Consider the following 15,078-nt stretch of genomic DNA (forward strand, 5'->3'; position numbering starts at 1 on the left):
ATATGCTTGCTGGATTTGATTGGACAGTTTTGTTGCAGGAAGAACATGGAGGGAAGAAATGAATCTTAAAAAAAGTTCAGGAGAAAAAGTTTCCTGGCATGACAAGAAAGGGGGAAATAAAAATCCAAAACTCAAGTGTGAATGTAAACCATGGCTTCAGTATTTATTTTTATAATTTCAAACAGACCACACAATATTAGGAAAAAGATGAAGTGCTGCACGTCATACAAAAGAAGCAGTTGTGCTGACTGTAGAAAAAGGTTGGTTTTTAAATTTTTCAAAACAACAATTCAGAAAAATGGGTATAAATACAAAACAACTTATGTACAAATACCAGAAAAAAAATAATGCTCATTTAAAAATAACTACACAAATTCTGAATTCACATATTTTCTAACCTACATTGTAAAAAACTCACGCAACAACACACCCGTTTCCCTAGCTGTCAAATTCACACACAGACACACATTTTCAAGTTTCGTTAGGACAGGACACTTAGCTTATCTCTGCAGTGAAGAGGGACAGCCAACAAAAAAAAAACAACAACAAAAAAGCATCAAATTCAAATTTCCAGCTGTGCCTAAAAAAATGTTTCACAGTTGCTCTGAACCCGGGTGCACAACCTTGACTTTTAAAAGGTTGCACCAACACACATGGACGAGCAAGTATGGGCGTAAAATCCTAAACTCTTTTGTTTTTCTTCCTGTTGCCGTTAACAACAGGGTTCAATTCATTTAAAACATGAGGGGAAAATATCACTATTCTAATTAAACCTTAATTACATGAATTCACTGCAACACGACGGCTGCATTTTATTTAGTTTGTGGGTCATTTCCTCAGAAATACAATAGTAGTTCTGCAACTACTAAATCCCTAATGAACAAAGAAGCACCGGGGCTTGAAATAAAGCTGCCAAACCAACAAGAGGAGACGTGAAGCTCTCGCTAAAAAGAGATTGTTTCTGTTTCCAGAGGAATCATAATCAGACGTGAGCTCGTCTGGATCCACGTCCAGGATCGGACAGTCTCACATTTTGGCACACGATGCAGCACCACGCAGGAACAAGGCTGACGTAAAGCTGAAGTACGAAGAGAGGGAGAAAACCTGACCAGACGTAAACATGGGAAACTTTTAAAAAAAAAAAAAAAGCTGATTTCATACAAAGCGCTCAGCGTGTTGGTGCTCGTTGATCTGTACGTTATTCACAGCTTCATGGAACGAGTGTTGAAGACGGTCAGGACTCTGACAAACGGTGCGTTTGCTTCCTCTCATCCAGTGATTGAATCCTGCAGAGCTGCCAGGCAGTTAAAGCTGACATAATACAAGGCTGCCCCCTATGGGTCATAGAGTGGCACAGACACTTAGACTTTGGAAATAAGGAAGAAGAAGAAGAAGAAAAAAAAACTATTCCTGAGTTGTCACGCTGTAAACACTCTCTTAAATCTAAATGGTCATCTGCATAATAAGCTCCTGCTTGTTTGAGTTTTAGACATTTTTTTTCTTTGTAGCGTATTTTGAAAAGTTTGCAGGAAATTTAAAACAATCCCAGCTTTCAAACAGTGTTTTCCTAAAAGTTCAGAGGATACACGCGTCGGTGTAAATCTCCCCGCCCGACCTCCACGGTCACGATCATTTTTTACAATCATATGTACAAATTATTTCTTCGTTATTAAAACAACAAAAAAGGAGGCAACTCCTCCCGGGAAACTACTGAAATCAAAACAAGCATGGCATAAAGACAGAGTGATGGCTTCATAGTGTGATACGTCCTACCTCATTAAATATCCCCCCCCCCCCCCCCCCCCCCCCCCAAACACACAGCTGATCTATACCTCAGCTCTTCAACAGATCTCCGAGGTCATACGTGTCGAAGAAATCCGACACGCCCTCGCTGTCCTCCAGGCTCCACAGGTAATCGTCGTGGTCCAGAGGGGGAGAGAAGCTGACGAAGGGGGTGTTGGGGTCCGAAGTGAAGGACGTGCCAGGGAGCTGGTCTTCGGTGATCTGGAGCAGACCCGGGGGTAGACCCAGGAGACCTTCGACGTCCAGCAGGGAGGAGGAGGAGGCAGAGGCTGCAGCCGAGGAGGGCGCTGTGGAGATGTTGGCTGTGTTTGAGAGGCAACATGGAGAAGTTTAATCCACTGTGTTTGACTGTCTCCTCCTATTTTCTTTTTTTTTTGGACGTCATCCTTTTTAATTTGATCTGTGACTCACACAGTCAACACATCCGTATGAGTCTGCAGCACTCTGACTGACTCCACACGGCGTGAACAGAAGTCAAAGAGCGACACGACGAGCTCTCGGCTGATCACATTTTTAAACATTTGTTCAGCTCTAAAAACTTATCGTTCTATACCACAGGTGAGACTTCACACCATGTTGATTTAGTAACGTGTCGTTTCCCTTTTTACGTAAATACTTCCTCCTGCAGGTTGTCAGAGCCTGATATGCTAAAACTGTAGCTTAGCGATGAGCAGTAACTTTTGCAACACTACTTAATGAGCTGGGGGGTCTTGGACTGAGCCGTGTTAGCTGAAACATGCTAAGCTAGGCTAACTGCCTCCTGGATCTTAGTTAAGCTTCTGCCCTGCACAGTGACTGAGGAGTGGCCGTCACACCCGCTGCGTACGGTGACTCATTTAGCCGTTAGCTCCTGACGTGGTCACACAGTGTACGTCTCACACACACACTCACATTCCAGGCTCCTCTTTGACGCTGAAGCTCGGCGGGGCCATGGAGGTCGGAGCAGGAGTGCAGAGAGGGGGAGGGAATTCCTTTTTGGGGGTGATCGCACTCTTTACAGGGCTGGCGTCCTCGAGACCTTCCTCCGGACACAGGTAGACTTCAATAGGACCGTTCTTACTCTTCAAATAGATCTGTAACGATCCCTGCTGTAAGGACGAGGAGAGGCAGAAAAGACGCGTTTCATCGTTTCTGTTTTAGCTTTAGCATCTTTTCAACACGTCGAACAAATCAAAGTAAATGTGCGCTCACTCCTGCCGTGTCGGGAACCTCCAGTTTGGTGTCGGCAGGAGCCTTGACAGCGATGACCGTCTGGTCTCGGAGGCTGCCGATGGATCGGATGTCCTGATACGTCACATAGCCCAACGTAGAGTTTGGAGTCAAGGATCAGAAAGGGTTAACGGGGTCGATAAAGCAACGAGACGAGGAGTTTTGTGATGTAAAGGATATCTCTGATTGTCTCCGTGATCTGTGAGCTGTTTGAGCTGCGTGGTGCTCGAGTGGATCAGTTCATCCAGAGAGCGCTCCTCTCTCTCCAGGTCACCGAGCTCCCTCCTCAGGGCGCAGGCCTTCTCTCCTCCGCCGGCGCCGCCCTCGAACACATCGCCGACGCTACGAGGAGAAAAAAAAACACAACTTAAGTTAGATGATGTGACAGCTTTAAAAGACAACATTCAGTGTCATCTTCAGATACTGCTATGTTCCTTAACAGCCACTAGGGGGCAGATGACTGAGGTTAAATAGCAGACTGTTTTACTGTGTCACTGCTTCTTTTCTTTTTGGTCAAAGTTTCAGTTTTAAAGTGCACTTAAGAATTTTTAATTTACAGGTAAATTCCTTCAAATATTATTTCTAGGATATTTAATTGTTGGAGGAACATTTCAAAGCCGTCGTCGAGCAGTATGGTGAGTTCAGGTGTTACTCACAGCCACTGGATGTTGTTCTTGGACTTCTTTCGGATCAGCTGGACTCCCTCCAGGACGTTGGTGATGTCATAGATGCGTCTCTTCTGGACCTCCAGGACCTCGGTGGCCCAGTTCAGGTCCAGAACTCCATCGGGAGACTCGGCGATCAGACCCACAAATTTCTTGGTCAGGAGGCCCAGAGAGGTGTCGTAGCGAGTCCGCTCACCTGGAGACTTCGGAGCTGAGAGGCGAGCAGAGGACGAGTTAGCGAAACGAGGACTAACTTTTCACTCTTTCAGTACTTTTGAGCTTTTAACACGTCGGACCCACTCTTCTGTATTCTGAACCATTTTTTAACTGGTCAAATAATTGGACTGGTTTCCCCTGGACTCTTCAAAGTCTGAGTATCCGTCACTCTATGTCCCCGCTGCAATCTTCTTCCTCCTCAGCCCAACACCCTTCCTGCCCGCTTTGGACTCGTGCCATTCGATAGAACTCTAATTTGACAACTTCCTGTCTTATCTCCTTGCACTTAGGGAGTACTTTACAGCTCGTGTTATGATTATAGGAGGTTTTATTACACCTCCATTGTTCCTCAGACTGGACTTGTGTTTTATTACGGCTTCTTGCTCCGTGTCCTCTTCTGTCGCTTCTTCTAGCTGACACAGAAGCTCTGCAGAGATCGAGCCAACGCAGGCCTCTCGCTGCGTTTCTCAACTCGAGGGTCCGGACCCTAAAGAGGGTCGTGGAGCAGTTGAGAACATGTGAATGTGACACATTTGCACATTTAGATTTTATTCATGTAAATATTATTTATCTTATTTTACCTCGTTTTATTTTTTTTAACCTACCTTATTTTTTTAATCTACATTGCACCGTGGGGAGGGGGGAAACATAATTTCGATTTCACTGTATGTCTGACATATTTTGGAATTGACAAATAAAGTAAACCTTGAAAAAAAGTGTATGAAGCTCTTTTTAATGTGTTTTTTTTTGGTCACCTGAACGCCAAAATGCACTTTTTTTAATAAACTAAATCTGATTGGTTGAAAGAAAAATCGGACATTTAGCTCCATCCAGCTCAGTGTTGTCTCCTGAGGCCAGAACACTACTTCAAGCCGTTCTTGAACCTGTGTTGATACTCACTCCTCGGACTTGGTATCCTGGCTGCGATGCCGCCTTTCCCTTTGGGCGTGCGAAACTCGGGCAGGTACAGAGGATCCTCTAAGTCCAGCTTCCTTTTAGCCTGACGCGAGAGGACAGAGAATAAAAAGGAAGCGTTACAGTCAGACGGGATTCAGGAGCTGGATTCATTCTTTGCCACACGGAGATCACATGGAGACACTCGAGCGTCCCCTTCCTGTTAACGTTTTACATAAAGGTCAGTTCAAGCTAAACTGAGGGATTAAGGTGTTAAAAAAATCCGGCCCATTTGTGAAACATTGACATCAATGCTGGTAGAAGTGCTACAAAGGGCTCGTTGAATAGTGTCGTAAACGTGCCAACAGCCCTCAAGTGCAGGAACAAAGACCCCCCCCCCCCCACACACACACACACACACACACACATTCCCAAGCACTTTGAGCTGGGCTGATGTTATGCGTATGTGTGTGTGTGTGTGTGTGTGTGTGCGTGTGCGTGTGTGTGTGGAGATAGAAGAGGGGGGATGATTGGCTGCCTGCAACATTCGAGGAAATCCCAGGATCCACTCAATGACCTCTCCCCCCCTCCCTCTGAGGCTTAACACACAAGCCCCCCCCCAAACACACACACATATATACAGGATGATTCTACATGTGTGTGGCTCGCCTTAGTCCTGAGACCGGCGGCTCTGCATTGATCCCCGTTCACACCTCAGGAGACTGTTAGAAGGAAGTGGGTCAGGAGGCAGGAAGTGATGTCACAACTACATCTTAACGCCTTTGTACATTCATGCGTGATTCTCTGCGCTGTAACCTTGCCACACACACACACACACACACACTTAAAGGAGATATATTTTTATTGCAACACTGTAACTCTTTTAATGGCCCATAAAAACAAAAGTGAAAATCAACCCCGTCTCTCTTTCAACACGGAGAAACGACCAACTGGTGTCTAACAAACTCCACGACGTGCGAGTCACTCTGAGCAGCCAATCTTTAATCATTCTCGTCACACGCGCGGCGGTGGTGCCCGCACACAGAAACCATCCAGCGCTGGCTGATCACAAAGGCTTCTGGGTAATTTGTAACATCTGGTTACCGATGATTGTCGTCCCACTAACTCTCCTCTCAAACACACACCGACCTAATCCCTGCTCGTCACCTCGTGGTTCCAGCTAACAGCTTTAACAGTGTGTGTGTGTGTGTGTGTGTGTGTGTGTGTGTGTGTGTGTGTGTGTGTGTGTGTGTGTGTGTGTGTGTGTGGGGGGGGGGGGGGGGGGGGGGGGGGGGGGTAATCAAGGCCGCCTTTGTCCCCGTGTGCTCCCTGACATGTCCACCTGTTGTCCGCCGACATCTGGAGCGACATGGTGAGAGTGTGTGCTGTGACAGAGACAAAGACGTCCACGCTGACATCATGAGCAGCTTTCGAAAAAAAAAAAGAAAGAAAGTGTTTGAACATTTCTAAAAGAGCTTTAGCTGAGTAAAAGTTGTCGTCCAACACCGGAGAGAAGTCAGGAGGTTTGAGCGTGTCAAAGAAAGGACAGCTGTACGGTTGCTCTGCGGGACTCCAGGATCAGTATGAACAGTCAGGGGGGGGGGGGGAGTTCAGGGTTCAGCTCGTCGTCTCCAGTCACCTACATGTTGAACATCTTTTCAGGTCGGCAGCTGACGTGGTGTTCGAGGGGCTGCAGCTGTGTGAAGCACCGTTTTTTTTTTTTGCATGTGGGATTTTTTTCAGGTGAGTCAACGATATTTCAAAATCTCCCCTTCACTTTCCTGTGGCCCTTCCTCCAAGTACAGACACTGAAAATCTACACGGCATTATTTGAAGAAGAAGAAGAAGCCATTGTTTAGGTTGAAGTGTTTGCAGATGAAATGAGAATGAGGTCGGTGTAAAACTACTCTTTATCTCCCTCCCTGGCTGTATCACTGTGACCTCACCCTGCCTGTCCGTCCAGTCACACCCAAGGCCCTCTCTGCACTGTACATTCTTGGACCATCACTGCTGCGTGCACAGCGGCGTTTAACACACAGTCACATGAAAGACTTCAACGGTGAAATCGTCTCTTAAACACACACACTCACACACACACACACACACACACACACACGAGACAAGCCTGGTCTGTGGGGCTGCATGAGATTCCAGGCCGAGCGACGGGCAAGTTGCAGTTTGCCTGCAAATATCTTCTCCTAGTCTGTCCACAAACACCTCACTACCACACCCAAGAAGAACAACAACGCCTGTATAGCTGATGGAAAAAAAAAAAGAAGGATGGGTCTGACCATTTGCTGAGGAGCAGTCTGCTTTGAAATGCTAAACTGCCCCTATAAAAGGACATTGTGCTGCAGGGCCGCGGCGGCCCGAGGCCGGGTGAAAATGAGGTGACGGAGAAAAGAGAAGTTAGGGAGAGTTTTTTTTGGGTGATTGCATACAGTGTGGCCAACGTCTCACCGGAGACGTCGTGGAACAGAAGGGACACTCGGCTCTGAGAGCACACTGTGACTTAAGAAGTCCCAGGATGTAGACGCTGCCGGGCCCGTGTAGCCCACATCACGAAACCTGCTCAGAGACTAAAAACTACATCTCGTCCTGCCAGGTGGAAAAAAAGCTGAGTCAATGTGGAGAAACGTACATGTGACATAAGCAGCCAATAAGAGGGACGATTTTATCCAGATGCATTTTGTGGTCAGACTTCCTTTCTTTTCAAAGAAGTAGAAAAGAGATCTGTGGACGGAGCAGGGAGAGTCAGAGTCGATGACTCGTCCGGCTCTAAATGACAATCATTGATACGATCATTCATACATTACCTTTTATTAGAGTCTGAATGATCAATAACCTGAGAGGCCGGCACACTCAGTCGAACATTAACTTTGTTTTCATGGCTGAGTGTTTGAACACACGTGACCCCAGAGAGCTGGATTATGCATGGTTCTGTGTGTGTGTGTGTGTGTGTGTGTGTGTGTGTGTGTGTGTGTGTGTGTGTGTGTGTGTGTGTGTGTGTGTACACTGTCACCCAGTAAAGATGAAATGTGGTTTTTATGTTGTTTAAGGTGAAGGAAGCGAGCGTGTGCATGGAGAAGCAGCACTTCCTGTAAACACGAGCCCCATGGGTGAACACCAGCTGAAGCAGCTGTGTCAGCGAGAACGCTTCGAAACCCAGCCAGACAACGAGGACGGTCCAACGTATGGACTCAGAGCGTCCAACTAATGTGCGTCAATCAACTTCCTGTCAATCATCATTCATAATCAGAGGGGGAGAAAATGATGGTTTGCATGTCAGCAGGTTGAATTTCAGAAATAATTTAGAGCGATTAATCAGCACATCAGCTAACTGTCTGTATGAGCTGATTTTAACACACATCTTCACTCTCCACAGTGTGTTCTTACTCCTCACTTGAATCTTCATTAAAGTGTTTGATAACTGCATCATCATCATCATCATCATCATCCATCTCCACAGGTGGAACATCGATCAGCAGGTGAAACGCATTCAGGACACGACCCTGAACGTCTCCACTCGTGCGGCCATCTTTAGTTGGTAAATTCAGGTCAGAGTCAGTTTCCCCGACGCTCCAAGAAAAGAAGGTGGGAAAGCTTTGAGTCTCTTTAAAGTGTGAAAGAAATGAATGCACGCGCTGACAGCTGTGGAGCTTTTCTTCATGCAGGAAGGAGAAATCTCTTTACTGCCCACCGTGCCGCCGTCACTCTTTCAGAAAAATCACCCACTCCTGGCCGTTTCATCTGTAAGACTTTAAGGGGCTTTTCTGCGGCGTGCTGAACGTTGACTTCATTCACTGAAATGCTCAGAGGAAGTTTCACAAACACGGGACTCTGGGACTTTTGAAACCTGAAGTGAATCACACCCCCCACCCCCCCGTCAGTGAAGATCTTCTGGGTGGAAATGACAGTGAACGTCCTGTGCACGAGGACGACGAGGTATCATGGACACAGCAGCACTATCAGTGTGAAAACACACACTCAGCTCCTCTGGGTCTTTATCTGTGACTTGTCACCATACTCTGATAGCAGCAGAGCGGTATAATAAACCCTATCAGGAGCCCGCTAGTTGCTATTTTAGCCCACCGTCACATGAGGGGGTCTCGACGCTGCAGGTAAACAAAGCCTGTAAAACGTAACAGACTGTGACACAAGTGTAATGTACGGCCACCTCGGTACACAATAAGCCAGGTGGTAACCTATTTCCCACTGACATCCAACTAATCCTCTTGAGGGGCCTATTAGTGCACACAGGCTCCGAGGGCAGGGGGTTAACCTGAGATTTGGAGACCCTGTCCTGGACACAGTCTAAACCCTTAACCCATATAGCCACGCAGCAATTCAGCCAATCCTAAACAGGCTTTGAGGTCCAAACGTAGCGAGCGACAGCAGGTGATCATGAAGCGTTTTATAAAAGAGAGAAATAAACACACGGTGTGTTTTTCTCTGAGGTGTCTCGAACACACCTGAGGGAATACATGAGCCGTTTAGGTTTGTGACCTCCGACCCTCCGCCTCCTTCCTACAGCGACAGGAGCCGGTTCCACAGGTCCTGCGCGGCCTTAAAAAACGACAGGTGTGGTTGGTGCAGCTGCCTTTATGGGTGTAATCACACAAATAAGCTGCACAAATAACGCGGCGTGCAGGTGAGTCGGGATCATCTTGGACGAGAGCTTGTTTTGACTCGCAGGACGCTTTACTGAGCAGATATGCAGAGTGGTAGTGATGTGCTGTGTTTACACGAGCGTCCGCCTCCAGTCTGCCTATTGTGTGATGTGTGAAAGCCATCTTTCCCACAGTGGGGGCCACTCATCCTGTCTTTTTTTTTTTTAAAGACAGATTGGGGGCCTCACACTCTTCAAACACAACCCCACCCTCCAATTCACTATAATCATCATAACTATTACACAACACACACACACACACACACAGTGACTGCTGGTCTTCTCTGGTTACAGCTGGGCTTAGGGGAAACATGTCACACAACTTTGACATGACACACACACACACACCTAGCAGCAGACACACAGTGGGCCCTCTGTGGCTTATCACGTCAGAGCATATGTGAATAATGTAAGAATGTTAAACATGCACAACCATGGTTGGATTATTCCTCCTACATGCAGCACCATAACTTCTCTGTATTGAATACATAAACGTGTATTTGTGTGCGTGTGTGTGTGCGTGTGTGTGTGTGTGTGGTTGATTGTTTACCGGTAGCCGCCCGGAGGATGATCTGATGGGTTTAGCCTCGGGTCCGTGGGGGGTTGAATACAGGCTGTTGGCTCTTTGTTCGGCCGCGGCGGTGTTGCAGATCTGGGTGAAATATCCGGCCGGTACCGTGTTCATTAAGGGACTGGACAGCCCGGCACCGAAGAGCTCGGCCTTCACCCCTCCGCTGGACAGAACCTTCATTTTGTTCTGGGCGCAGGACAGCCCGACGACCGGCCGACCCGCTGCCGGAGAGACGCCTTTAGGCATCCGCATCATGTTCCCTGTGTGAACTCGATTTAACCGGAGAAGTCGATTGGAGGGACACTAAAAGCACTAAAGGCTGAATGCTCTGCTGAAAATGTCGCCTGAATTAGTAACAAAAAATAAATGCTGCCCCTGCACGCTGTGTATGCTATTATATTTCGAGCATGCAAACTCAATCAGAAAAGCACTGGTGCATAAAGTTTAAATATTCGTATTCAGTACAAAAAGTGCAGTTCTGCTGAATTTGTCCGATTTATTATTGTGAAATAAAAAAGCAGCAGACTGCGAAATGTTGTTGTCCTTTGTCCGCTAACAAAGTGCACGGGAAACTTTCCTGAAGGATTTCTTTTTTTTTTTTTAAAAATACCTGCCTTATAAATAAATATCTTCAAACATCAAGCCTTAAAAAAAAGAAAAAGTCCACTTGAGCAGGGCTTTGAGGTCCCACCGGGAGATTTACAGCTTGTTGTGGCAGCTTCTGATGCGGAACTCGACCCGGTCTGTGACTCCTGTCCGTCCACCTCAGAGCTCCTCTCTCTCTCCATTCAAAGAGGACGAGAGCTGGGAAAGAACAGCTATTTTACCGCCAAACTTCGTCCCGCGAAATTTGGATCTCCCGCGGTCGGAGCTTATTTCTGATTGGTTGACGGCACGTTCGACTTGTCATATTTGCATAAAACAGTTGTACGCGCCTCGGCTTGGTGTTCTTAAAGGGACAGTAGCTCAATTTCAGGACACAGTGTTCCTTTATAAACAGGCTGGAGATGGACACAATGACTTCTTCTGAATTTGAATAGTGTATATAGACAAATGATTGCATAGTTGTAATGTTGCTGTTAACACACATTATGTTACGTAGGTGACGTTTACCTACAGGCTATGATAAACAACAAACTGACACATATCCTGCATCATACCAAACCAATGACAAAAGCAATAACCATATCATTTTTACTACCTCAACGTTAAATAGTTTATCAAGATCTCTTCATTTCATTGATAAAAACATTGATAAATGTGCAGAATTAGGGTCTAACTATTTGCTGCAGCTAATCACAAAATTGTAATACCAAGTTTTACACTAAAGATAAAAAATGGAAGTGTCTTAAATCTAAATGAGGTCTATCTAAGGTGAATATGAGTGACAATAAGATCAAGTTAAGCCTGTGTTTGTTGCATGTAATGGGAGATTGTTGTTCAATGATACTAGCCTATGTCTCATTTGTAATATTCATTGTTTTAAAAGATCATCCTTGGTCCTTTAGTTTGGAAAAAATGCCATCTTTTTGTTACCTTGGGTTTCCATATGATGAGTGTGTCGTGGCCTTATTTTGCAGGGGCACTACAGGAGATAGTTTGTAGACGATAATTGGATTCAGTCAGAGGCACTCTTCCTTATTGGCTCAGATAAGATATTGAAAGAAAACAACCCCTCCCCCATGCAGACCCAAGCCATATGACTTGACCCCCATTGGCCCAGGCAAAGAAGACTCCCAACCCAAAGCGAGCCTTTTGTCACGCCTCGATTTGAACTACATTTCAAGTTAAACAAAAGTTCTTTATAGCTCTGAATACGAGAAAGGATCATTACGACAACAATCACTCCTCATACAACCCTAATGACTCCATATAGGCTGCAATATAAACATAAATAAGGGCTGAGCTCGAGCAGAAAGCTGACACTGCTTGCCTGGATTAAATAAGATAACTTTTAAATGTTGGTGAGTGAAGAAGATAGCTTTCTATTTCATATTAATGACAACAGGAAAGAAATGTTATCACAGTCTCACAGTTCTGCTCAGATCACCCCACCCTCTTCGTCTTCCTCTTTCTTACACTATTACAAAATGCTGTGGACCACAGTACAGTCACCTTCGGCATAGAATTCAAGAATCAGATCTTGTTCCTGTCAAATTTGCCCAAAAAACATCGAACCAGACGACCCTGAAGTAAACTGTATGCTGCATGTTGTTGAACTCTTCAGAGTGAAAGTACAAACAAGGTCACGCTTGAAAGGTCAAACTGTCAAGTTTCTCACAGTTGGTAGAAACTGGTGTTGTAAAATATAAGCTGGAACGAAACACAGAAAAAGCCTGAATATTTTCTTCAAACAGAAGCTCATAGATGACAGCTGGGAGCTGGGTGGAAAACTGAATTGGGCTGTAGCATAAAGAGTTACCGAGTTCAATTTTAAATTTGATAAAAACACAAAAGATGCAGGTTTTAAAAGTTCTTTTTCTTTAGGTATGTAAATGATTTTCCAAACTGTGTCTTTGCCTCGTGTATTCAAAAAGTTTCACGGTGGAAAAACTATTTATAGAAAAAGTCAAACTCAGGAAAGCTGTTTTCTGATATTGACATTATTTAAAAGTGATTTTGCAAACATCCGACAACAACAACGAGTAGAAACAGATCGTGAACTCTTGATGTTTGTTTCTTTTTGTCACAGTACGAGTGAAATGTTTTGTGCTAACATGGCTGAAAGTTTTCTCCTGCCCTCTCAGGTTCTTCTTCTGCTGATGCTGCACACTCTGTGTTTTTACAGGACGTTGTCACAGGCTGCAATCAGCCCACCATCTGTATGAGGACGAGTTATTGGAAACATGCTGTTATAGCAGTTACATGTAGAGATTGTCCTGTAGAGATAAATTATCCTTTTTGATATCATCTGATTTGAAAATAATAAACTACTGTTGAGGTAAATCTTTTTTGTGTTAAAGTTTTATTTTCATGCTTTATATGCCTTTATTAGATAGGACAAAGTCAGAAATCTAAGACAGACAGGAAGTTGGGAATGACGTGCAGGAAAGGAGCGACATGTTGGATTCAAACCCGGCTGCCTGCAAAGGGAACACATACAGTCCTCTAGGCTATGGCGCCCCCTTTTGTTATGCATGGTCCCATTTCTTCATCTTCTTGGAGCTTTGGAGATTTTGTCTGCTGTCAGGCCCACAGTGTGTTCTGTCTCTGTGTCAGTGCGTGAAACACTCCAGGTGTCGCTGCAGCTTTTTCACCTCTTCATGCATCTCACCCTTCATGCAGCTCGATGCCAGAGACTCTCATTCTGCTTCTTCAGTAGTTTGTGAGCTGCACAGACACACATTGAGCTCGACTTAACTTTGGCATGATAAGTCTAGAAACAAATTATCATTGTGTATACTTTTTACATTGACTGTTTTCTAAACTTAAAAAAATAAAAAAAACAGGCAGGTTCACGTGGAGTTGAAATGATGCAAAGTGAGGAAGAGAAGTGTGTTAAAGGTTTGTGTAAGTAAAGAGTGAAATACGTAAAACTGGAAGGTTGGATTTTCATGTGCGTGAACAACAGATGACATGGCATGTCAACCAGTGTATGTTGTAACCAGCGTTTGTTTGGCGCTACCTAAACATGCGCGTGACCCAGCTGCTGGATTCAAAGTCGTTGGTACACTTCTCGCAAACATTTCTTTTCACTTTAACTCATCTAACTGGATGTGTTTAAAGGTCAAAGGGCACCATATTTGAATTGTTGAGGTTGTTGTGTCACCCATAGCGACAACAAAAGGAGTGCCATGCAGGGAACACACCTCATCTTGTGGTAAAAACAAGGTCACTGAGGTGATGGTCACTGAAAACTTTGTTTAAAGACTAAAATGCACAATGACAACATCGTGTGTCTGACGTTTTCTGATACATAACCAGCTACAGATTGTCTTCATTAAAGTTGTGTTGAGTTGATTCTTTCTCATACTTATTTAAAACCAAATATTTGTAGTTGTAACATTCATTCAGTCTCATCTGCATACTTGAGATGAATACATGTTGAATCACCTCAACACGTGCAGTATTCCTGAGCTGAGCTGCCTTTATAGATGCAATAACTACTTTTCACCACTAGATGGAGTTGCAAGCTCAATTTCGGCTGCAGGTTAGAGCTCGCGCCTTTAGTTCTTTTGTTTGGATTTTATTTGTATTGAAGTTTGCCAGAGATATTAATAAACTGCATCACATGCACTGACATACCACATAATAAAACATGACTGCCACAAGTTACAGTACAACCTGCCAGAGGTGGTTATGTGAATCAAAACAGGTAAGCTACTGAACAAAATCAAATCAAAACTTCAGCTCGTGTTTCGCTGTCCAACATACTGGGAGCTCCACTTTGTTGACTCTTTTTTAAATTAAATAAGTGCATTAATAAAATAATAAAAACAATGTAGTTGCCGTAGTTGCCGTAGTTACAGGATCAATTAGGACACCACATGCAAACATGAACTACCTGTCGTTTTTAGACTGATCCACAAGGTGGCGTAGTTTGACCATCTTTTGACACCAGTCCAGAAGGCCCACAGTAACATTTATTTAAAAGTAGGCCCATCAAAAAGGCATTACAGTTTTCCTATTTGCAAAATAGTTACTCCACAGGTGTGTCCCAAAAACAGATTACAACCCTACGTTGTGTTCGTGCAGTGATGTTGCTATAAATTGGGTGATGTTGGATTTTTGAAGTTTTTTGAATGATTAGAACATGTTTTGTTTATAATCAAAAACCTCGACTCTACTTTGTCATTTTTAAGGAAACTCTGCTGAGTTTACACTGATGTGTGAATAATTCTTTGGAAAATAAGAAAAACCCTCGCAGGAAATTCCCTTCATTTGATTTCCAGAAACTCAACCTCAAGATTCATCACAAGACATCCTGTTGTATCAGCACTTCATTGTCATCCAAAGCCAGAGAGTCAAGTCAGTGTCACTCTGCTGAATGACACAACAAACCCTTCAATCTCATTCATTGTTGCGCATAAAAACACTCCATGACGGCCAAA

The 15,078-nt window shown here is 44.6% G+C and overlaps 1 protein-coding gene across 1 annotated transcript; it reads right to left on the bottom strand.

Moving 5' to 3' along the window:
• Positions 1–138: 138 nt before the first annotated feature.
• e2f2 (E2F transcription factor 2) lies at positions 139–10,851 on the bottom strand. The gene is given in 8 exon segments (XM_079369394.1): positions 139–2,105; positions 2,685–2,699; positions 2,702–2,891; positions 2,995–3,109; positions 3,193–3,354; positions 3,669–3,888; positions 4,794–4,893; positions 10,007–10,851. Coding segments are annotated over 8 exon segments (1,350 nt in total). The 5' UTR covers positions 10,283–10,851; the 3' UTR covers positions 139–1,833.
• Positions 10,852–15,078: the final 4,227 nt, after the last annotated feature.

The sequence above is a fragment of the Symphodus melops genome (genome assembly GCF_947650265.1).
Source record: "Symphodus melops genome assembly, chromosome: 19".
In the NCBI taxonomy this organism is placed as follows: Eukaryota; Metazoa; Chordata; class Actinopteri; order Labriformes; family Labridae; genus Symphodus; species Symphodus melops.